This window comes from Octopus bimaculoides, chromosome 16 (genome assembly GCF_046866305.1).
Source record: "Octopus bimaculoides isolate indiv1 chromosome 16, ASM4686630v1, whole genome shotgun sequence".
Lineage (NCBI taxonomy): Eukaryota > Metazoa > Mollusca > Cephalopoda > Octopoda > Octopodidae > Octopus > Octopus bimaculoides.
The window spans coordinates 22,503,697-22,530,385 of NC_142943.1; the positions used below are offsets into that span (position 1 = coordinate 22,503,697).

Consider the following 26,689-nt stretch of genomic DNA (forward strand, 5'->3'; position numbering starts at 1 on the left):
ATAACTTAGTGATTCGGCAAAAGAGACCAATAGAATAAGTACTAGGCTTACAAAGAATAAGTTCTGGGGTCGATTTGTTTAACTAAAGGCAGTGCTCCAGCATGGTCGCAGTCAAATGACTGAAACAAATAAAAGAGTAAAAGAAAAGGACTAATCACGCCCTGAAAGGCTGAATAAAATGTCAGGGGAATTTCATCACATTTACACAAAACTGTTCAGTTAAATATTCTTTTTCTTTCTACTAGTTACAAAATTGAAAATTGATGATGTCTTTCTACGACAATAGGAATGCAGTTCAAACCGTTAAATAAGCAATCTATTACAAATTGCATTGCACTCTTCTTATTGTCCAATAATAGGACCAGATGGGATTCATGGCTTCTGACTGAAGAGATGCCACGTGGTGCATGAAGACTAGCAGCCCAATTGAATGAGTGTGTCCAGAAAGGTACAGTCCCTGTGTGGATGGTGACTAGGAGGACAACACTTGTAATGAAAGATAGAAGAAAGGAGAATATTGTGGGAAACTATCATCTCTTAGCATGCCTAAACACAATCTGGAAGATACTCACTGGAATATGTCTGGCAAAGACATACATTTTCCTGGCACAGGAAGAAATACTGCCAAGGGAACAAAAAGGATGTAGGAAGAGTTCTCAGGGGCATTGTAAAAAACATCATGCAAACATGTCTATGGCTTGGATTGACTTTAAGAAGACATATGATATGATGCCTCATTCTTGGATTGTTGAATGCATGCAGATGTTTGGTGGTGCTGACAACGTCACAAATTTTCTGATGCATAGCATGAAAGAGTGGAAAACCAAATTGAACTCAAGTAATGTATTCCTTCGAGAAGTTAATATTAAAATGGGGAATCTTCCAAGGTGACTCGTTTTCTCCATTACTTTTTGTAATTGCACTAATACCCATAACAATGACACTTAGGAAAGTTAAGATGGGTTACTGATGTGGGAAGAAAAGCCCATCATTGCACCATCTTCTGTTTATGGATGGCCTGAAATTGTTTGGGAAATCTGAAAAACAGTTAGGTTCCTTAACCAAAACAGTCCAGAAGTGTGGTAGGAACATCAGTATGGAATTTGGGATCACCAAATGTACTTAATATGAAAGGAAGGAAGAAAGCAGCCTGCAGAGGATTGCGGTTACCATCAGGAGAGACCATGAGTGAACCTGATGGTAGTGGGTATGGATATTTAGGGATTTTGGAGCTGGATGACATTCTACACAGAGAAATGTAAGTCAAGGTCAGTGAGACATATCAAAAAAGGATGAAGATGGTGTTGAAATTTAATCTGAAAGTCAAAAATTTGATTACCGCAATGACCATCTGGGCAGTTGTGGTGGTCAGATATAGTACGTCCATCCTCAAATGGACTAAAGAGGAAATATCAACACTGGATAGAGGGATGAGAAAGTTGATGACGCTGCATGGGACGCTACACCCTAAAGCAAATATAAACAGACTGTATATGAAAAGAAAGAATGGTGGCAGAGGACTAATTAGTATAGACCATTGTATAAAGGAGCGAAAGGAAAACGCTTGCTGAGTATTTGATAAATAGTGATGAAGACCTACTGCAATATGCTTCAAAAAATATGGATGTAAATGCAGATGAAATGATGGGCAAGGCAGAGTTTAACCAAAGAGCTGAGGAGAAGAGAAAAGAAGACCCTGAAATGAGAATGCATGGACAGTTTGAAAGGAATACACAAGATGTTAAGGATAATACAGCATCATGGGCATGGCTCGAGTGAGGTGATTTGAAGTGTACTATTGAAAACCTGATCATTGCTGCACAAGACCAAGCTCTCGCTACCAATTCAGTGAAGTATAACATCTATAAAATTTCTGACACCCAGAAATGCAGACTCTGTGGAAAGAGTGTGGAAAATGTGATTCACTTGGTAAGTGAATGTGAGAGCCTTGCACAAATAAAATACAAATGCTGCCACGATAAAGTGTGTGTGTATCTTCATTGGCTCTTATGCCGTAAATACCAATATGAAGTAACAGAGAACTGGTATGAGCTCTAGTTATTTGTAGCTCTCCACTGTTTCTAACTCCTTTATGATATTCTGTTGGTCAAGATTAGCATTGGATGTTTCTATCATTTTTGCTCTGATAAAGGTAGCTTTTGTACATTTATCAAGGCCAAATTCCATCCTGATGTCATCACTGAACTGTTTAACATTTGCTAGTAAGCCCTTTAGTTGTTGGTCAGTTTTTGCAAAGAGCTTTAAATCATCCATATAAAAGAGATGATTTATATTTTTATCAAAACTTTTGTAGCCATATTGTACATCATCAAACAATTTCGAGAGAGATATTAAGGCTAGACAAAAGACAAGTGGTGACAGTGAGTCACTCTGGAAAATACCACATGAAAGTCTTACATCTCCAGCATTGAGAGATTCATTGTCACAGTTCAAAGTCACTGTGGTTCTCCATGATCTCATACTTAGAGATAAGAAGTTTCGCAGATTAGGTGCCATTTTATAAATTTCCAGACATTTCTTAATCCAGTGATGTGGTAGACTATCAAAAGCTTTTTTATGGTCTATCCAGGCTATCGACAAGTTCTTGTGTTGTTTGTCACAATCTTCCAAGATCATCTTATTGATGAGTAGCTGATCTTTACAACCATAGGACCCGCATTTACATCTCAGTCTATTTGATTTTGATATTTTAAAAGGATTGGTGTAACTCCTCGCAAATGTAAATAGACAATGCAAAAAGAAAAAAGAAAAGAAAATAGAAAAGGAAAAAGAAGAATATTTCATCAAGCAGTTTTGTGTAAATATGATGAAATTCTCATGTCATTTTGTGCACCCACCCAGGAATGGATTACTCCTAGAAAGACAACTAAAAGTTATGACTTCTCACATGAGCACTCAGAACAATTTTTATCACCTAATAGGATCTGTGTTTTAAGTGAAGAATCAGAACAAAACCCAAAAGGTAGTCAGGAATCTAATGAAAGTAAGACTATGAAAAACACTTGTCCAAGAAAATCCATCAAACTAGAGAATAAGCCAGTCATAACTTTATCTAAACTAAAACTTTCTGTGTCTTAGAGCTTGGACTGAGTTTCTATGTCTTAGAGCCTCGACTGATATCTGTGTCTTAGAAGCTTGGACTGAGTTTCTGCCCAACCGCTAAGAATTTTGACAAAAATAAACTAGCTCAGTTTGTCTGCTGTCCTAAACTGAAAGAATATTTTTTTTGAAAGAAATGATAACGAGGAGTCAGAAACCCTATGCTTGCTGAAAATAAAAATATTGATGATCGAATCTGGCATAATTGGATTGAAAAGAATCCCAATTGGTATCCAGATAAAGTTTGGGATGGACATTCACAAGCACTACTGGAATTTCTTGAATCTTGTGTGACAAGCATTAGGGAAAGTAGTCCTGGAATAACCTCACAAATTCCCAGCGTTATGCACTCCCTCATCTAGCTAATAATGATTCTATTGTTTTTGACATGGTGGATATGGGAGGTGCTATTGTAATTATGGACAAGAATGAGTATATTTCAGCTTGTGAAGAAGTTTTAGGAGACAAAACTTCACATAAAGAATTACCTGTCAATCCAAACCCCAATTACAGAGAGAAACTTGACAAAATAATTCTGGAAATGGAGGAAAACAATTTCATTAATAAGGCTGAATCCAGGATTTTACATTCAGAAAAGAGAATACCTGTATTTTATGGTCTCCCTAAAATGCACAAAAGGTTCGAAAGATTTCCTCCAATGCACTCAATTTGCAGTGGATATGAATGTTGTGCAGTCAAAATTCAGAGTGGTTGGACGGCTTTCTACTCCCTGTTGCAAAAATGTCAAGTTCCTATATTCAGGATACTTTTGATTTTGTGTATAAAGTCAACAACTTTTCTAAGTACCAAAGCAATGTCTGTTTTTTGAAAGCCATAGATGTTTCTTCCTTATATCCAAATATTGACCATAATGAAGGGGTGGAAGCATGCAGGAATGCTTTCGAAGTATTCCATCTAATTTTCTGTGTAGGCTATTGAGGTTTGTGTTACAAAGTAATACAATGAAATTTGGACAAAAATTTTACAACCAACCAAGGGATTGCACCATAGGTATCTCCATGGCAGTTAATTTCACTAATGTCTTCATGATGAAATTCGAGACACAGTTACTGAAGACATTCAAATCCCTACTTGTTCATGAACCAATACTCTAGTTACGGTTCATTGATGACATCTTTTTTGTCTGGGATGAATCACAGGATAGTTTAATTGACTTCTTGCACTTTTGTGACTATTATGCTAAAAACTATGGCTTTAAGCCCAACATTAAATTTACATCTAATTTTGCAAAAACTAGTGTTGAGTTTTTGGACACAAAAGTTAAGTTTTCTCAAGGCAGCATAGTGACAAAGCTATTTTGAAAACCCACATCATCCCACATTTACCTCCACCGCTGCTCCAATCATCCACATCATATAATTTGATCAAATCCAAAATCCCAATTTTTGAGGATAAAATGGATTTGTACAGATATAGGCGATTACTGGAAACATGCAAATGCTTTTGTACACCATCATGTCAAACATGGTTACAGTGAATCACGATTAAAGGAAATTGCAAATGACATAGCTAAGATTATCAAGGAAAGTCAAACCTTCATGCATAATTTTAACAAGCAAAGTAAAATATGTGATATAATTCCTTTAGTGATTAACTGACACAGAAATTTTGCTTGCATTTCAAAAGTGTTACATGAAAGTTACAAGCATGTTGCAGAAAAATAGCCTCATTTCAAACAAATATTCCCTCAGCACCTATTGTAGCCTTTAGACGGAATAAAAATATAAGAGAACTATTAACTTCTACTTCTGACTCCAAAAAAACTAACATTGAAATTTTTGCATGCTTTACCTTGAAAAACAGTTGCAAGTGAGGTAAGCCCTTTTCATTATGCAATAACATGATTCAAGTCAATTCCATCAGGAATCATAACGGTAATGTTATTTATACAGAAGGTGGGATTTATAGAGATTCCCATTTGGTGTACACAGCAGAACACACCAAATACAATTTATGTTGGTTGTACATTGGAACAATTAAACAAAAGATTTAATGGGCACAGATATGACATCAGGCACAATAACAGTAGTTCAACAAAACTTGCTGAACATTGTACACCAAACAGCTGCAATTTTAAAAAGACTTGAGTGTGCATGTTCTCAGAAAATATTCTGAATCTACTACACTTTCAGTCCTCAAAATGTATGAGGATAAGAATGTTTGTGAGCTATTAACATCATGCCCTGAAGGAATGAACAAAATGACAGGGGAATTTCATGATATTTTCTCAAAACTGTTTTACTAAATGTTCTTATTTTATTTTTGTCAGTTGTAAAATTGAAAATTGAAGACTGATGTCATTCCTTGAAACTGGGAATGCAGAATCTCCTTGTTGAAACTTTTGAATTTCTATAATTTTGAATTTCCATGTATCACTTTTCATTTTGAACTCAACAAAGACAGGCAAGCTGTCTTAAATATCATTCAAACCAATAAAATATCTATTACAATTAATTGCACTGCACTCTTTGTTTGTTTATTCACCTTTGTGAAGAGTTAATGCCAATCCTTTTAAAATATTATTATTATTATTATTATTACCATTATCATTGACTTGACTCAGGTGCATTCTTATTCCTGATAGAATTTATGTGGGTAGCAGGTTACTATCTGTAACCTTTGGTATCCATCATCTTTCTATAGTCTTTCAAGTGCTTAAGACCTTCCTAATAATCTTTCATGTCCTTAAGGGCAGACTTTCTGTAGAAGCTCTATAGGATGTTCTATTCCAATCTCCTTCAACCATTTGTCTATATCTTTGCTTACAGTTCTCAATGCACCAATTATTGTAGGCACAATCTTTACAATTTTCATATTCCAAATTCTTGCAATTTCAAATTTTAAGGGATTGTATTTTTTTCATTTTTTGTCTTGTTTCTTTACAGTCCTGGAATCAGACATGATGGATCAATTTGTGGGCACTCTTGCTTTTCCTTGTCTATTATTGTTATGTCTGGCCTAATATTTTCTAGCTTCTTGTCCTTTTGTATGGGAAAGTCCCACAGAATTTTAGTTCTCTGACTCCAGTACTCTTTTGACTCGATGTTCATACCATGTGTCTCCAGCTTCAAGTCCCCATTTCTGGCAAAGCTTCCAGTGTAAAACTTTTACTACTTGGTCATGCTTCCATTTCTATATTCTTCCTGTGCCAGCTTGAGACATTCTACAACAGGGTGTGTCATGTCTCATTCCAAGTTCCACACATCTCATTCCATTGCTTCCACACATTCTCCCCTTATACATTTTTCCTCAAGTTTGTTTTGATCACCTGATCCTGGGCTGCTACAATTATGCTCTCTGTTTATTTTTTTTAATTGCCTTTTTTTTTAACAAAGCCCAGGATTTTGTTGCACATACATCTTCAGTGGCTCTCCAAAATTCCTCCAATCAATTCGATATTCCAATGTTTCATACTTTCATTAACCATTTTCTCCATATTTTCTGCCACTCCTAACATGCTCATTGTTTTATTTGTCCAATTGTGCGGTACCATGTCATATGCTTTTTTTGCAATCTATCCATGCTACATTCTGTCTTGTCAGTCTGCATCTACAATTTCTAATTATCATTTTATCAACTAATAGGTGCAAGCATGACTATGTAGTAAGAAGCCAACTTCTCAACCACATGGTTCTGAGTTCATTCCCACTGCCTAGTACTTTGGATAAATGTCCTCTACTATAGCCTCAGGCCAAACAAAGCCTTGTGAGTAGATATGGTAGACAGAAACTGAAAGAAGCCCGTCGTATATATATATATATATATATATATATATATATATATATATATATATATATATACATGTATGTATATATCTATGTGTGTGTGTGTCTTTGCGTTTGTGTTTGTCCCCCCATCACTGTCTGGTGTTGTAGTGTTTACATCCCCATAACTTAGTAGTTCGGCAAAGCGACTGATAGAATAAGTAGTAGGCTTAAAAGAATAAGTCCCATGGTGTATTTGTTCAACTAAAACCCTTCTAGGTGGTGCTGCAGCACGGCCACAGTCAAATGACTGAAACAAGTAAAAGAATAAACGAATAAGTGGTCTTTTGTTGCCCTACTTTGTTTCCTGCTTCCTTTCTGCTCTTCTGGAAATAGGTTGTTAATTTGTAGATTATTATATAGCTTTTCTGCCAAGACACCAGTCATAAACTTCCACATAAGTGGTAAACAGGTTATTGGTTGAAAATTTGATGCCAAGTTACTTTTCAAGGAATCCTTGAGACATAACAGCATTTGTCCACTTATCATCCTGGTAGGGATATGTGACCATGCATTCATCCAGTTGTGCAGTGATCCCTTCATGCAACTGCATAAAATTCTTCAGCCAGTAGGCTTGTACTCCATCCAGGCTAGGTCCTTTCCAATTTGCTATTTTTTTAAACTTCAGTCTCATTGTATATATACATCCCTCTGTCTTCGCACAGTTGTGAGTTGTCTTTCCACCTGTATTAGTCACTCTGCACTTTCTTTATGTCTCACTGGCCTGTTCTACAGTTCTCCCCCAATTTTTTGGCTTTCTTCTGCATCAGGCATCATTTTCTGATGTTGAACCCCCTCTATTTCCTCAAAAAGACACCAACAAAATTGTCTGTTTTGTTCAAAACCTTTGCATCTAGTATCATATCTTTTCAGTTTGGCCTTTAACATTGTCACCCTTTGTGACAATTCTTCATGTACTGTTTGCTTTCCCCTTTCTTCTAACCTGTATTGTCCATTCAATTTTCTGGATACTATCTCACTCCTGAGCTCTCCTCTCATTGTCCTATTCAATTACCCCAGCTCTTTCTATGTCTTTTCCAATTTCATTCCTATTCTCTTCCACCAGTTTGGTTCTTTCTTTTCATTTCCTTTCATTTATTCAGTCTTCTACTTGTATCCTACTATTTCAGCTACAGCATTAGCAGCAGCTATGATTAACTGGTTTGTTTCACTAATGTTTTCTGTTCTAATCAAGCTAAAATGTCATTTTCTTTGGCTGTTGCTCTCCTTACTGTCCATATATCTCCCCCTGTCCATATATCTGACATTTGGTGGTACTTCATTGATCCCATCACACATTTTACCTCACAGCATTTCTATATCTCCCCTTCATCATCCAAATCTTGTGCTGCAATTATTGTCACTTGTCCATCTTCATTTTTTACTTCTTCAGCAATCTCAGGCATATAGTGATTTCCTTCTTTTTTTCATATTCATTACAACTTCCTGCTACTGTTGTTTCTCTCTCTTCCTTCGCATTTGTTATTTTTTATTTTTCTCTGATTTTCTTCAACCTCTAATCCTGTAATCCAGTCATTCATATGGATTGTCTTTGCCTGGTCTATCAGTCACTGACCAGATGCTTCAAAAACGCCTTTCTCGTTCCATATTCTCTTCATTCGTTTCATGAAACCTCTTTTATTTGGCTCACTTCTCAACCAACAGTCAATTACTATTTTGTTCACCTCTTTTTTCCATTTCAGTTTTTTCCTTTTGCACTTTTGATTTTGATTCTGGTCTTGATCAATGGCTTGATGATGACCTGCCAAAGCTTGGTCAGACACTCCTTGCCTGCCCTGTGTGACATCTGCGCCATTATCAGTCCCAGTCCATTAGCACAATTGTGATTATTATTTGATTTTGACATTAGTCATTTAGAGGTAGTATTTGTAAGGTTGTGCAATCACCAGTATTTTTATTGTGACACCATCACTAGGTGGGTTGCTAACCAAGGCTCAGAGAGCCCACGCCTGCCCTTGTATAAACTGTTTTCATTTCCAACCTCATTAATGCTGTTGTATAATACTTTGTCTCTGACACTTTCACTCATGAGGATTTGGGTGATAAGGTGACACAACCACTGGCGTTTTTATTGAGACACCATCTCTAGAGGGGTTGCTGACCAAAGCTAAAGGGACACCCCCATTCCATGAGACAGACTTAACTCCACCAGATGCCAACCTGGTATTTCAAGGTCTCAGGGTAGACCTACAGGTATTATGCCTTGCCCAATGGTGATCTGAGGATAGTTGTGGTTAAGGGTAACCTTATCCTACATTGAGATGTTACAACTGGATGATGTCTCATGCCATACCCAAGGCATATTACTATTAGTATTAATATTATTTGCTTGTATTGTTATTGTCAGTGGTGGTGATAGAACTGTTGTAAACTGTACTGTTCCTTTTGGTATTATTGCTTTCTTATTACTTTCAATGTCCTGGCTATTTTTGCTGTTTTCTGTAGTCACTGTGGCTTTGTTGTTGCTTTTCTTTCTATGATCGTTGCTGTTGTGGTTGTTTTTGTCCTTGTATTGACTGCACTGGTGAGGTAGCTGTTGTCATTATTGTTTAAAGTACATTCTCTGACCTTAGAGAATAGACTGGTAGTGTTCAGCCTGCTAGTTTTGCTGCTCTTTTCTGTATGAGAGAGTCAATGTGGGAGGTGGGGTGAATTGGTTTTGGTTTACTATGTATGATTTCTGTGTTTATGTTGAGTGCAGTGTTTTCAGTGCTGACTAATTTGCCTCTTCTCAGTGTCACTTTGGCACATTTACCCAGCCTCATGCTCATCTCGATGTTCTTGCTGAAACTATGGACAATTTTTAGAAGGTTTCTCTATTCCATGGTATTTTAGTGGAAGTTTTTAAGTCATCTATGTACAGAAGATGGTTTATTGTTTGTCCAGAGCATCTATAACCCATGGTGGTTTCATTTAACAAGTTTGTTAGCAGAGTCAGAGAGAGATAGAAAAGCAGGGGTAACAGAGAGTCTCCCTGGAAACTCCCCCTTCTTATGGGTATTGGGTAGGTTTTAATGAATTGTGATTCATTTTTCAATACTGATTTTCCAGTTTGCCATTGAATGTTTGATATATTTTAGTAGTGTTGGAGCTCTTTTATTTGTGTGGAGAGTTTCCAGTATCCATGAGTGTGCAACACTGTCAAATATTTACTGGTAATCAACCCAAATCATATTCAGGTTTGTTTTTCTCCTTTTACAGTCCTCTATAATGGTGCAGTTTACTAGAACTTCTGGTAAATCTTACAACCATATATCCCTCTCCAGCACCCCTTTTGTTCTTCTGGTAAAACATTGTTGTTTTCTTGGTGTATAACAAGCCAGTTATAGATGACTGAAATGAGGGTTTTGTAGGATGTTGATAGGCATGTTAGTGGCCTATAATTTTGTGGTTGTACAGTGTCTTTGTTTTTGAGAATTAGGGTGGTTTGTCCTTCCAGCATAAAGTTTGGTGTTGATTCTGGCTTGCTCATTAATAAATTAAATGCTGCAATGTTGATTTTGGCTTGCTTACTAATAAATTAAATGCTGATTATTATTATTATTATTATTATTGTTGTTGTTGTTGTTGTTGTTGTTGTTGTTATTATTATTATTGTTATTATTGTTGTTGTTATTATTATTGTTATTATTGTTGTTGTTATTATTATTGTTATTGTTGTTGTTATTATTATTATTGTTGTTGTTGTTGTTATTAGTCAAGACGAAGAGCGCGATTCGATTGTATATACAATCGAATCACGCTCTTTGTCTTGACTATTTACCTTCGTGAAGAGTTACGTCAATCCTTTTTTAAATATTATTATTATTATTATTATTATTATTATTATTATTATTATTATTATTATTATTATTCACTTCTTTAATTTTAATATTTAATTTTATTGTGATTGAGTGGAAGGTGGGGCTTAAAGAGTGTAATATTGATTCTGGTTTGCTTGTTAATAAATTAAATGCTGTTGCTTGTTATTTAAGATGTTGCATAGTATCCAATATTGTGATGTTGTTGATTGAAGATAGTGTCTACTGGGGGTTTGTACTATCTGTCAAGTCACAACATGAACCTCAGACAGACAGTACTTTACACAATATGCGTGCAGTTCCAAGTAATGCCAATTTTTGCAAAACACCTAAATTGTAGGGTATTTCTAAAGTTTCCAGATGTTTCTTTAGGTTGGGTGGTATTGAACCCAGTACTCTGATGACAAGAACAACCTCTATGTTTGTCTCTCCCAGCTGCCACATCTTGGCAATCTCAATTCTCAGGTCTCCATATTTATCAATCTTTCCTCTTTCTTTCATGATAATATGTTGATCTCTTGGCACTACCACATCAATTATTAGGTACTCTTGTTTGTCCCATTATTATTATTATTATTATTATTATTATTATTATTATTATTATTATTATTCACCTCTTTAATTTTATTGTGGCTGCATGGAAGGAGTAAGATTGGTGGGGCTTAAAGAGAGTAACATTCTCTAATTGGGACCTGGTTTGAGTGCTTGCAACAGAGTGGATGATCAATGGGGTTGATGGTGATGTTAAAGGCAGCAATAGATTAAGTCTACCATTCAAGAAAAGGTAAGATCCTTTCAACAAGTTTTTGGATGATTTCTCTCTATCAAGTTTCACTTACAAGGCTCAAGCCTTGTCAGTGAAACTTAACTTATATAGAGGTAGAAGTCACATGCTGACAGTGCTATGTGGTGGGATTAGAATCTGGAACTAACTATTATGAAACAAACTTCTTAACCACATGACACCTTTATACCTATGCCTATATGTTCACTTGTTTCCGTTTGCAAAAATACAATAATATTTTTTATAAGCCATTTCAGATCAAATCTTTGACCAATGCATAAAAAAAATGTATTTGTGTTTCAGAGAAGATCATTTATGATCTTGCTTCATGTCTGGACTCCCTATGTATTTCAAAGATTCTTTGACAAATGTCAGAAAGACTTAATGAAACCAGATTCCAGCCTGAGATTTTTGTCACTTCATGCCAAAGAGTTTTTAATACAAATGATTCCAATTGTGAAACAGTGTATGTTGTTTTGTCACAGATTCCATCTGACAGCCTTTTACCTCAGAGGTATTTTCTACCATATTGCCAAACGTCTCTTGGGAGTTCATTATGTGAGTTTACTTATACATAATTGTTTCTTTTTATTTATCATCTGTTTTGGGATGTTAGCTTTTGTTAGAAGAAATTATTGAGGTGTTGCATTACTGCTTCATGTCCCTCCTTCCTATCATTAACCCTTACCAGATTTTTATGTAAGGGATATCCTATTCCACCTATCTTTGAAGGTGCAAAGCTAGTGGAGAAATGAAAACAACATTACTACTGTTGTTCAGATAAATGTAGACAAACACACAAACATACAAACATGTACACATGCATGCATCCATCCATACATACATACATACATACATTTATTCTTCCCTCCCTCCTTTCCTTCCTTTTTTCTTTCATTCACCAACCCTCACTTGTTTCCAAACTAGATAATATTTTTCCATGACTCCACATGTTTCTATTGAATATTAGAAATGAATGACAGTGCCACTTGTATAGGACAATCACATGATGGGCTTCTTTCAGTTTCACTCTACTGAAGTCCAGGGCTTTGGTAGACAACACCTGCATAAGGTAATATGCAGTGGGACTTAATGTAAAACCATGTGGTTGGAAAGCAATCTTTTTGCTTAGACCTGCACTCCCTATATGTTTCAAAGAGTATTTGATGAATAATATGCATACATACATACATACATGTGTGTGTGTGTGTGTGTGTGTGTACAATTGTTTCTTTCAGTTTTTATTGTCATATAAACATAGTACAGTCAGATGTACAGTATACACGATTACATAAAATGTTATGCAATACTCAACTCATGAGGCTTACAAAATATACTAGCAAGATTAATCAACAGAGATCAACAAGTGAACTTTCTAATCAAAATCACCAACATGACAATAAAGACTCTTAACGAAACAATTGAACAGTATCAGATTCTTCTGTTTTTATTATGCTTTTATGCCACACTTAAGGCTCCACTCATCATGGGATACTTTTGGATACTATTGGACCTTCCCTTTATCAATGCATCCCATGCTATGATGATGAATTTTATTAACTGTTTGTTTTGCATCATTCTGTCCAACCAATCCATGGAGCGCTTCACTTTGATATGCCTCACCCTTTAATCAAATACACACACACACACACGCACACACCAAAGTTATTTTAATTTTTGTCCACCAGATCCACTCGCAAAGTTTTAGTTCGCCTGGGTCTATAGTAGAACATGGTAACTGCAAAGCAGGACTGTGCCCCAAACCAGAAGTTTGGGAAGTGAATTTCTTGACCACACAGTCATGTCTACATGTGTGTGTGTACACAAGTATATTATTTTTCTGTTTTAACTATTTAATTTTTTTCCTAAAAAGGAACAGATTTTTTGTTACACAGAAACAAATCTCTGCTCCTAGTATTTAGAAAACATCTGAGTTGCACTTTGAACTCTAGAGAAGTTTTGCATATTTTCAATGTGTATATGTATTCATGTATGTGTGTGTGTGTGTTCCATATGTATATGTGACTGTGCATATATTCAGTCTAGGGTCCTAAAATAGAGAATTTGAAATATTTTGAAATTATTGCTGTACCATTAATTGATTGTATTTGGAGTATGTGAATTTGTTTTGCTCTTTCTTAGAGAAACCCAGTGTTTCTAGGCTTTTATGTTAATTTGTTGTTACATTTTATGTACATTTGTTGTTCACCTGTGATAAAAGATAAAAATGAAAACCTATAGCCTGCATATAAGAACTGCAAGTTTCTCATTAGTTCGCCATAAATATTTTCTTTTCCCCAGTTTTTGACAAGATATTTACATCTGCCAGTCAGCCTGATCTCTACAGTAGTACATGACTTTTACTCTTGGTTCCACAGATAGATTGTTGTTTTTATTCCATCAGTCTTCTTTATTTTTAAAGAGTGTATACATTCTGGTTCTGGCATGCCTTTGATACAGCCATCGGGGCATTATAGATGTTTTTAACAACAATATCATATCTCATGGAAGTTAGTATCTTGGGGACATTTTAAACAGTTTCTGATGATATGGGTGATCTGTAAGTGGTTCAATATTCTTTACAATGATGCTAGATCTTGATTGAGTATTAATGATACATTGTCTCCTTGGTTTCCTGTTGAGCAGGACTGTAGATAGGGCAGTCCTTTCTCTCCATTTATTTTCATCCTCTGTGTCAAGGTCCTGGCTGATCTTATAAGAAAGAACAGTGATATTAAAAGAATTACAGTTGACAATGGAAAGTATCTGTTGACGCAGTATGCAGATAATACAGAGTTCATTTTAGATGGTTCACAAAAGTCTTTCGAAGCTACAGTTGATACTTTGAACTTTTATGCTGATACATGCAGATTTTAAATTAACTATGATAAGTCTCAGGTGATATGGATAGGTGCAAGAAGGGATAGCCTGGTCAGATACTTACCTTGTTTAAACATACAATGGAACCCAGGTTATTTCAAGCTTCTGGATGTAATATTTTCAACAGATTTAAATGTCATGGCTAAAAAGAATTTTGAAAATAAATTATTTGAGATTCAATAGAGGGATGAATAGAATAATTACACCTCCTGGTAGAATTGCTGTTATAAAGTCATTGCTCATTTCAAAATTGAATTATCTCTTCTTTACTCTCCAAAATCCACTGGGCAAATTTCTTTAGGAATTAAACAAGATGTTATTTAAATTTCCCTGGAATGGAAAACCTAATAAGATCAAGAAAATTGTTGCTTGTAAGCCTGTTAAAAAGGGTGGACTCATTATGGTGGAATCTTCTGCTTATATCAGGTCTTTAAAGTTATCTTGGATGAGAAAGTTGTTGGATATTAATTATGATTCCAAATGAAAATATTTGTACTATGCCTTCTTCCCAAAACTGAAAAGTTTAACTATTTGGTAACATTTATCTGAGTAAATTTTTGGTAAGATTGTATTTCTGCTTTTGATAAGTTTACATTTGATGAATTTATAACAGAACCAATCTATTATAAGCACTTTAAAAGTTGGTAAACAGGTAATCTTTTGTAATGCATGGTTTGAGATTCGTGATTTTATCAACTTAGATGGATTGTATTGTACCCTTGAAGAATTCCGGGTTACTTTTGAACTTGATATCAGTTTTCTGCATTATAATGGTCTTATCATGGCTATTAAATGCTACCAAAGAATGTTAATCATCATCATCATCATCATCATTGTTGTACCATTAATTGATTTTCATGCTAGCATGGGTTGGACAATTTGACTGAGGACTGGTGGACCAGGTGGCTACACCAAGCTCCAATCTAATTTGGCAGAGTTTCTACAGCTGGATGCCCTTCCTAACACCAACCACTCCGAGAGTGTAGTGGGTGCTTTTACATGCCACCAGCACGAAGGCCAGTCAGGCGGTACTGGCAATGGCCATGCTCGAAATGGTGTATTTTACGTGCCACCTGCACAGGAGCCAGTTGATATTTTTTCTTCTCTTACTCTTGTTTTTTTGCACACATCTACAAAATGACTTTCTAAAATGAAATTCCATTATGCAGCTGAGGAGTACATTTTCATTGCACATTTTATGTAGTGTTCTTACTACATGAATAAATGAAGTTTGTACGAAACATACATACTGCTATAACCTATTGAATTTTTGTTGCTTTTCTTCAAATTTTATTCACCAAATCTCTTGATTTTGTTTTTGGTTGTTACCCTAACAAATTCTGGTGCCTCAAACATTTTAAGTACCACATTTAATCTTTTGATTAAATCTATATTATTATATATATATATATATATATATATATATATATATATATATATATAATAATTTTCCCAGAGGAATTTGAAGTCTCTGTCTCTTTTGAATATGAAAATTTAAAAGTTTAAAAACCTTATAATATATATATATATATATATATATATATATATATTTTCAAAAATTAGGGAATGGAGTAAATAAAGTCTGGGATATGTATGTTTCATAGCTAGTGGAACCTTGGAAGTAGTATATTATTCAAACAAGGGATAGACCACAAGCTACTCTTCAGGCCAAGGATACCTTGATTATATGAATTTTACATTGTTGTTAGGATGACCTGTGTTAACTCGTTGGGGATTCGATCAAAACATTTTTGAATGTTTATTCACATATACATCAACCCCGATTGCTAACTGTGAATTACAAAATTAATTTTTTTCAGCTTATCGTATTTTGATATGGGAAAAATTCACAACCTTCTGTACCAATAAACCACTATTGTTCTTGAAAGTTATTTTTTATATCTTCTTCGGATTGCTTGAAACTCATTAACTTCCTACACCTTGATCCTTGGATCTTACCTTTACACACACACACACACACACACACACATATACACACACATTCTTTTTCTCACCCCCACACACTGTGTCATAATGTTCATGCTTATTTAGTCTTAGTGTGAAATTGGATCCAATGAAAACTTTTTCAACTGCCTTGGATGAGGATTGAACAGACTAGTTTTTTTGTTATTTATCAATTTACCAACATCCAGTGTCTCTTCTGTTCGAAGCTGCTGATGATAACAGTTGAAAGTTACTAAAATGTCAGCAAATATGTTACAAAATATAATCCATGTATCTAACAAAAGATGGTCAACAACCCTATAATGTTTATTACTTTACCAATACAGTCAGTGTTATGAATAAATAAATATGCAGATTCATATCAGTTTGTATTTAATCTCAATTTGAAATTAGTCCCATAAATACCTTTTCAGTATCTTGCCATGAACATTGATCGATCTTGAGGAATTGTTACTTAACAATTCATCAGGATATCCTGACAGTGACATTCTCTCCATTTTTCTTTTTCTCTCTCTCTACTGCAGATTCAGTTTTCCTTGAAACCAAAAACAAGGTTTGGAATATTCTGGCTCCTAGGATGGTTGACTGCTTCTCAACTTCTTGGCGGTGTGTTAATTAGTGTCTACCAGTTTCATAAGACTTTACAAGATCTCAAATCTAAAGTTATCTCATCACCACTCTCTATGTAAGTTGATAAAAATTAAAAACTGTTGGAGTGGAGCACTTGTTGAATCACTGTTTTTATTCTTTCACTGTTTTCAGTCTTTAGACTGCAGGGAACCTCCTTTAAGAGTTTAAATTTACTTAATTATGTCAAACTCTGGCACTTTGGTGAAAGAAGATAATTATATTGGAGGTAAATACTACTATGCATTTTTGTTTGACTGATTTTGTTCATTCATACTGATGCACACATGCATGTGTATCTTTTTATCTTTCTATCTTTCTACTTGTTTCAGTCATTAATCTGTGGCCATGTAGGTACACCACCTTGAAGAATTTTAGTCAAACAATTTGACCCTGGTGCTTATTTTTTTAACCCTGGTACTAATTCTATTGGTCTCTTTTGCTGAACTGCTAAATTATACCAACACTGGTTTGTCAGGCAGTGGTGGGGGACAAACACAGACACAAAGGCACACACTGGTATATATATATACATACACAACAGTTTTCTTTCAGTTTCCCTCTACCAAATCCACTTACAAGGCTTTGGTATATAGTGGAAGACACTTACTAAAGGTGCCACACAATGGGACTGAACCCATAACTATGTGGTTGGGAAACAAGCTTCTTGTCACACAGCCATGCTTTCACCTGTATAATAAGAAGACATAGAAATCCTTTAACACATCTTAAATGATTGGTTACAATTGTTTCTGCACCAACTCTGCTTGCAACACCAGTTTACATTAAAATTCAAAGTGTTTGTGGTTTTAGACATTTGAGTGGTTGGTGTTAGGAAGGGCATCCAGCCGTAAAAGCCCTGCCAAAACAGACAGTAGCCTGGGGTAGTCTTCTACCTGGCCGGCCGGCTCCTGTCAACCATCCTATCCATGCATGCATGGAAGACAGACATTAAATGATGATGATATGTATATATATTCTTTTATTTGTTTCAGTCATTTGATTACAGCCATGCTGGAGCACCACTTTTAGTCAAACAAATCGACCCCAGTACTTGTTCTTTGTAAGCGTAGTACTTATTCTATTGGTCTCTTTTGCTGAACCACTAAGTTACGGGGATGTAAGCACCAACATCAGCTGTCAAGTGATGGTGGAGGTGACAAACACAGACACACACACACAAATATACGTATTTTTCTGCATTATATGGATAATTTATCCTGATCACGCTGTTTATAGCATTATCACGTGTTTGAGAAAGTAAACAAACAAAGTTTGTTTTTTTTTAGAAACGTTGAGATGTATTGTAAGATACAGAAATAAATTTATTTCTGTATCTTACAATACATCTCAGCGCTTCATATTTTTTCTGTCCTAATGATTTTGTAGACTGCGGAATAAATGATAATAAGATGGGGCAGTGTCTGGCAAATATGGTGGGAGGGATATCGTTTCTCATTCAAACTACTCCATGATTAGTCATTTTTCAGATGGATTGCATTATCTAATAGTGGTTCTCAACCATTTTTTATCTATGGACTCCTTTTATTACTATTCTACTCTGGTGGACCCCCATAGCCATTTCATGTTTATAAATTAGTTTTATCGATACTTCTTTCGAAATTTCTATTTTGGTTTTCAACTCGTGTGGGCTAAACTATGTATAATGCTAGAGAAAAACACCTAGCTCTTTCTTGCAGTAAATATTGGGTCATCCCATAAATGATGCAGTTTTTTTTATACTTCTTTTATTTTTCAAAATTAAGATAAAGAAGTTCTTTTTTAATCTAAAATATACCTTCCTTCATTTTCTACAATGCTCTTCCATCTATCTGGTAGACTTGCAAGGCCCTTATTCCAAAATTCACTTGTCTGTGTCGAAAAATACTCCTCCACTACTGTTCTGACCTTGTCTACAGAGTTCATATTTTTTCCGTCCTAATGATTTTGTAGACTGTGGAATAAATGATAATAAGATGAGGCAGTGTCTGGTAAATATGGTGGGAGAGACATCGTTTCCCATTCAAACTACTCCAGCCTTTGGAATGTTGTTGTTGCTATATGCGGTCGACGATTATCCTGATGGAAGAAAACCTTTCATCTTGAAATCAAAGATGGTCATGCCTAGGGTGCTGGTGTTTCTCCTTTCCCTGTCCATTGTCTTGGATACTTGACATTTTTATAGAGGACCCATTTCTCATCACCAGTCACTATTCGATTCAAAAAAGGTTCATTCAAGAGACATGACAGCAAAGATGAGCACACGTTCACTCTCTGCATGCAATTAGACTCGGAAAGTTTATAAGAAACTCATTGACCCAATTTGCTGACTTTTCTGATGGCACGCAGGTGTCAATGAATGGTTGAATGACCAAATCCAAACTTCTCTACTAGTTCCTCAACAGTTACGATCAGATTTTGTTCCACCAGGATTTGCAGGACATCCTCGTCAAGCTCTAAACATCTTCCAGTATGAGACTCATCTTCTAAGCTGTTGTTTCTGGCTTGGAATTTCTGGAATCACTGTTGACACTGGCTTATGCTTATTGCCCGATCCCCATATATTGCATTAATATTCCTCACATTTTCCATTGTATTGTTGCCTTTATTGAACTCATAAAGAAAAATATGCCAAATATGCTCCTTTGTCACTTACATTATAGCTTTGAAAAAATAACTTAAAATTGAACTGCACCCTTCAGAACGTGCACTAAGAATAAGGACAAGGTAAAATTACTACCTGCTTTTATAGCAAGTTGATGGAGGTAGTTTGTCCCATCCCCCTCCAACTTTTAGTTCATGCAGTTGAAAAAATGCATTATTTATGGGATGACCCAATACATCTAAAGCAAAATTTTTTCATGGATCCCTAAAATACAACTGTGGAGCTCCAATTGACTATTTTGCTTGTGTGAACCCCCCAAAATCTTATATGGACCCTCAGGAGTCATATGGACCCCAGTTGAGAACTATTGATCTAATATATAATTGTTTTAGGACAATAAAATGTTATTTGAGGAATATTGCTGCAATTTCTTGACAGTTTGATTTGATGTGTATTATTTGAGTATGTAAATCAGTAGTTTCTAGATATTTGTTTTTCTTGTGGTGAACATATTTTGGTGTGACTTTGAATGTAAAAATATATTGAGAAAGAGTATTTATATATTTTAGAGTATAAATATAAATAATTTACACTGCACAAATTTTATTAAGGAATTACTTCTTTATATAATAAATGAAGCATAGTTAATAAATAGAAGCATGTGCATGATGTTTTCTGTTTAGATGTATTTAAAATTAACTACCTATCCTTCACAATTTCCTGTAATATGTTATATTAAGACTAAAGTCTTCATATAATATAAAGTATATAGAATTTCAGTTGGTATTTTTCACATTTTTAAAAATATTTTTTTGTTTTTGTAACATTGCTAGCCTTTTCTTGGAATGTATCATTTGGGAACCACTAACCTAGCTCTATTTATGGACATTTCTAATGCATTTGTTCAAACCTATTGCAGGATAAAACTCTCATTTCATCTCTCCTTGGTTAATGAAGTTTATGCTTAAACTGTAAATGAGATTGTTTATTTTGTTTTGTTTTTATTGTTGTATTATTTAACTCCATGTCAGCCCTGATTGAGAAAAAAAGACCCTAAGATCAAAAATATTCTAGCCATGACTATTCCTACTTTTTATATATGCCCAGGCTATATTGCCCTAGTGTCTTTATTTAAGAGTTTAAATTGTGATTTGAGGAAGGTTTGATTGCTATTTCTAGGTTATGTGAAAAATCACTCATCATCATCATTTCATAATTGCCTTCTCATGCTAGCATGTGATGGACAGCTTTCTGAGGTTGTGCTTTGTGATCAGTTGCCTTTCTTGTTACCAACACTTTTAGTTGCTTATTTATCCAAGGATATGGTACACCTTGTGCGAACTGAAATACTCGTAATGTTGAGAAGTTAATGTGTTGTTTTTTATTATTGATATTTTTTATATCATGTATTTTGTGTCTGATAGTGTTGCTGGTTATAAGTTTCTAAAGGGCTAATCACTGATCCATTGCATTCCTGTTGGTGAGAGTGACAAGCGAATGTCTCTGCAACTCAGGTGGAATAGTCACAGTGTATTTTGTTTGAATGTACCATTTTATCAATTTTCTTACCAATGTATAATATATGATGGATATCAGCAAAAGATATATGCACATGTTTACATGCACACACAAAGCTTCTGCACAGTTTCCATGCACCAAATTTTACTCATAAAGCATTGATCAATCAAGGAGTTTGATAGAAGACACATTGGGCATCACATCTGGAAGTTTGTGGAGGCATTGCAAACTTGTTAATATGACATCTATGCTTGTTGGGTTCTTATCATATCAATTTACTTCTATATATTTTCAGTTGTAAGGTGAAGTCTGTAGCAACTGCATCGAGTCATCAGTGTCCTCTATGCTTAGAACTTCGTCATGAAACAACTGTTACACCATGTGGTCATCTTTTTTGTTGGAATTGTATCCTGGAATGGTGTCAAACCAAGGTAAGAGGCTGCAGTGTCACACTTCTCAAGCTTCTTTACTTTTAAGTTTGCTTTTTACTCTGTTCAGCTTTGATCAAGCAGATCCATAATCAAGAGTATTCCAGTCATGACTATCCTATCTTTTACTCATACATAGACATAGTATATCTTGGACTACATTACCCAGTATATCCCTCCTTGAGTTTTATGCTAGACATGATCAAGCAAATCTCTGATCACAATATTCCAACCATGACAATCCCATCTATTATTCAAATGTAGTATGTTGAGGACTCTGTTTTATGTGTCATTTCTTGTTCTTATATAGCCTCAGATTACCCTAATAGAACCCACCTAAGTAGTGAGTAGAACATTTTAGGTGCAACCCACAGAATTATTGCTCTAAATCCTCAAAATGAGCCTAGGGAAATTTTAAGATTCCAAGGGCAAATTGGGGATTCCAATGGGGAAATTGTTTTTAGGTTGAAAAATTCTTTGTCATTATTTACAGTTTTTGCAAGATTTATTTTCTTTAATGATAATTTTAAGGGTATTAATGTTAAGCAATAATTGAATTGTATACAAGACTACTTCATTTGATGTGAGGGAAACGAGGATGGTAAACTTGTAAAGGAAGTAAATACAGAAAACAGTTTAGAATCCCTGTACTAGATATGTCAAACCTCCACCTAGCAGTTAACCATACTCTGCTCTTTGAAAGTAGTAGGAAATTGTTTGTTTTCTAACTTATATCTGGAATGACTAGGGTATTTAGGATGGTGTAGTTATTCTTACTGTTGTTTGGTTGATTCAGCAGAGCTGTGATTACAGGCATTTCACCATAACCATCTAGTCTTTATTTTTTTACATGCAGAGAACCCAGTACCACATTATCCAGCATGTCATTTTCTAAGATGGTTGAGTTTGATTTTAGGAAATTTGGCTGCCGTTTTTAGCCAGTCTTACCACCATATTAAAGATCTGTTATTGGCTTGTTGGTGTTGGAGTCGTGTTATATATTGTCTGAGTGTTTATGTAATATCAGAGACTGTGTAGGACAGAAAGTCTTTTTAGGATGATATGGCAGTATTCTGGAATGAGGTTGGTGTTGAAGCAGAGACTGAAGGAAGTTGCCACAGTAACAAACTGTAGATCTCATAAGCTAGATCTCAATTCATTAGAAATAACAGCCAAGTTATCCTCAGTTTCTTCTTTTTACATTCTTCCATTTGAAATAAGGAAAGGACACACTGGATAATGTTGTCTAGTATACATTGTCAAAAATAAAATTAGATAGTCATAAATAGAATGATTGGATCATTCCATTCATGGTCTGTTTCATTAGTGATTACAAAGGACAAAACAGCAAATGTTGGCAATTTTTTTTCAAAATATTATCAATGTCACATAATGCATGTATATTTTTGAATGCATTTAGGCTGCAATATTTCATCCAGGGAAAGTCCCTTTAAAGACAGTGTGTGTTAAAAAACACAATACACTTCAAATCCAGGCAAAACAAATCACCCTTGAAGTGAACAAGAACAACTGAAATCAATATTTTACAAATATTTCTTCTCATCGGTATTGTATACTCAAATCACCCTTTGTTCATGTCTGGAATGATTAGCTTCACTTGGCTTTGAAGTAAACTGTGTTTTTTAACACACTGTCTTAAAGGGTCTTCCTCTGCACAAAGTGCCACAGCCTAAAAGTGTTTACATTATGGAGCTGCTTCTTACTCAAAATTAAAATTTTTTTCTTTGTTTTGTATTATTTTTGTTGTTGCAGTTGTTATTCTTGCTATGATTTAACCTAGATTATCTCTAATTTAGCGCACCTGTGATTTTGCTGGTTAAACAACTACATTATTCAGTAATTCAGTATTTCTCCCTCAGATACAGTGTAATTTGGTTTAAGTTATTCAGTGAGTCATTGTCATACATAGTCTCTCTAGGATTGCATTATTTAGTGTGTCCTTTTTAGTAAGATAGATTTGAAGGAATTATGTTTTTTAATTTTTGATTAATTAATTTTAAAAATGTTTGCTGTTGGTCTGGATGAACAAACTGTACTTAGGCCTTTGCAGACTCTCCAAAACTGGTGTAAAATGACTGCAAAAAAAAAAAAAAGTGCAGATATGTGTAGGCTGACTCTGAGAAGAAAAACACAACCATACTGTAGTACCATCTCTAGCGGCTTTAGTGTTAGGCCCTAGTCCTAGTATGTTGTCTTCTTCATTATGAAGGGTTGTAACTTGCAGGTAATATATGTCACAATATATTTGCTTGATGTGATTCATCAACAATCCCTAGCCAATATGTACTCATACAGAAAGACACACACATACAAACATACACGCATACTCATATGCACATGCACACACATATACACATATGATGGGCTTTCACAGTTTCCACCTACCAAATTTCACTCACAAAGTAGTGGTCAAGTCTAGGCTACAGTAGAACACACTTATCCAAGTGCCATGCAGTAGGATTAAAGCTGACATTGGTGGTTGTGGAACAAATCTTTAAACCATTGGATTAGATTGCATAACCTTTATTCCAGTCATTGGTATTTCAATTAAATAGACAAAGAGTGAGTATCTTGGATTTTTTTTACAATCTATCAACCTCAATCAGTATATGTGTTTCATCAATTTATTCATTATTATTAGAAAACATCTCTGTAACTTACAGGCCTGTTCAATGCATTAAATTTCTCTTCCTTGTGGCAAATTTTAATTTAATCCATTGTTTGAACTGTTTCTCCCAACTAATTTTTGATACAAATTTAATATAGATGTTTGTTTCTGTTACCTTTAGGGGGAATGCCCATTATGCAGAGAAAAACTTCTGAGTTGTCGTCTTATTTATCTCCAAAATTATGACTTTTGACACCGAAATTCTAACATTTCTATGTAATAAATTATGTAAATATAAAATGGCAAGTGTTATCACTACAATGTATCAAAATTTTGTGTTTCTGTTATATATGCACACACACGTATGTATGTATGTATGTATGTATGTGTGTGTGTGTGTGTGTGTGTGTGTATATATATATATATATATTAGGGTCCCCCATTCCCTTTCGTTGACATGGAGAAAGCCTTTGACAGGGTCCCCCGATCCCCTATCTGGTGATCACTGAGGAAACTAGGGATAGATGAATGGTTCGTGGCAACTGTGCGAGCCATGTACAGGGATGCTGTCAGTAAAATGTGGGTTGGCAATGAGTACAGTGAAGAATTCCGGGTAGAGGTAGGGGTCCACCAAGGTTCAGTCTTCAGCCCCCTCCTATTTATCATAGTCCTCCAGGCAATAACAGAGGAATTCAAGACAGGATGCCCCTGGGAGCTCCTCTATGCTGATGACCTTGTGCTAATTGCTGAATCACTATCAGAACTAGAGGAGAAGTTTCAGGTGTGGAAACAAGGACTAGAATCGAAGGGCCTTAGAGTCAACCTTGCTAAAACCAAAGTCCTAATAAGTAGGAAGGTAGGCAAAAACACAAACCCCTTCAGGTAGATGGTCCTGCTCGATATGTAGAAAAGGCGTAGGTAGAAACTCTATAAGATGCACCTAGTGCAAGCTATGGACGCATAAAGGTGCAGCAATATCAAAGGAAGGTTAACTAGGAAGTTAGTTTTTGTACGTGGCAGATGTTCAGGAGCAATAAACACTGAAAATGTGCAGAAAACAACTTCTGCTACATTCCAGGGAGAAAAACTAGACATAGTTGATAGCTTCCGTTATCTAGGTGACCAAGTCAGTAGCAGGGGAGGGTGTGCTGAAAGTGTAGCTGCTAGAATAAGAATAGCCTGGGCAAAGTTCAGAGAGCTCTTACCTCTGCTGGTGACAAAGGGCCTCTCACTCAGAGTAAAAGGCAGACTGTATGACGCATGTGTACAAACAGCCATGCTACATAGCAGTGAAACATGGGCTGTGACAGCTGAGGACATGTGTAAGCTTGCAAGGAATGAAGCCAGTATGCTCCGATGGATGAGTAATATCAGTGTGCATACTCAACAGAGTGTAAATACCTTGAGAGAAAACTTGGACCTAAGAAGCATCAGTTGTGATGTGCAAGAGAGACGATTGCGCTGGTGTGGTCATGTAGCAAGAATGAATGAGGATAGCTGTGTGAAAAAGTGCCACACCCTAGCAGTTGAGGGAACCTGTGGAAGAAGTAGACCCAGGAAGACCTGGGATGAGGTGGTGAAGCACGACCTTCAAACAGTAGGCCTCACCGAGGCAGTGACTTGTGATCGAGACCTTTGGAAATATACAGTGCGTGAGAAGACTCGGCAAGCCAAGTGAGACCATAATCCGAGGCCTCTGCCAAGGGTGTAGCCAGCCCACTTATGTGTACCTTTCCTTCATTGGACACTAAACTCTGTTTGCAAAGACTTGTTGAGGTAAATGAAATCGATCCAAATTTGATGACTGGCACCCATGCCAACCTCTCCTTCATTGGACACTAAACTCGGCTTGCGAAGACCTGTTGGGGCAAGTGAAATCGAAATCGTGATTGAACCAAATTCTATGACTGGCACCTGTACCAGTGGAGTGCTAAGAGCACCGTCCGAGTGTGATCATTGCCAGAGCAGCAGTCTGGCTTCCATGCCAGTGGCACGTAAATAGCACCATTTGAGCGTGAACGTTACCAGCATTGACTTACTGGCACATGAAAAAACATTCGAGTGAGGTCGTTGCCAGTGCCGCTGGACTGACTCCTGTGCAGGTGGCATGTAAAAAAACACCATTTTGAGCATGGCCGTTGCCAGTACCGCGTGATTGGCCCTCATGCTGGTGGCACGTAAAAGCACCCACTACACTCTTGGAGTGGTTGGCGTTAGGAAGGGCATCCAGCTGCAGAAACTCTGCCAGATCAGATTGGAGCCTGGTGCAACCGTCTAGTTCGCTAGTCCTTAGTCAAATCGCCCAACCCATGCTAGCATGGAAGGCAAACATTAAACGATTATATATATATTAATTTATATAAGGGCATTACTATACAACAATGCCTCATGCTAAGAGGGACTCAAAAAGTCAAACTACCGTAATAAACACCTTTTTACCGAACTCGAGGGAATGCAACTCTCAAAGCTAACCCCCTAAAAACTTTTAACTTAATGGTAAATCATGATTTCATAATCAACGCTGTAA

The 26,689-nt window shown here is 35.8% G+C and overlaps 1 protein-coding gene across 1 annotated transcript in view; it reads left to right on the top strand.

Moving 5' to 3' along the window:
- LOC106881990 (peroxisome assembly protein 10-A) overlaps positions 1–24,462 on the top strand; it is a 35,765-nt gene extending 11,303 nt beyond the window's left edge. Inside the window, exons 2-5 of the mRNA XM_089364253.1 lie at positions 11,814–12,068; positions 16,880–17,040; positions 21,401–21,536; positions 24,344–24,462. Coding sequence (XP_089220379.1) covers positions 11,814–12,068; positions 16,880–17,040; positions 21,401–21,536; positions 24,344–24,415 — 624 coding nt within the window. The 3' untranslated portion in view covers positions 24,416–24,462. The remainder of the gene's footprint in view (positions 1–11,813; positions 12,069–16,879; positions 17,041–21,400; positions 21,537–24,343) is intronic.
- The last annotated feature ends 2,227 nt before the right edge of the window (positions 24,463–26,689 follow it).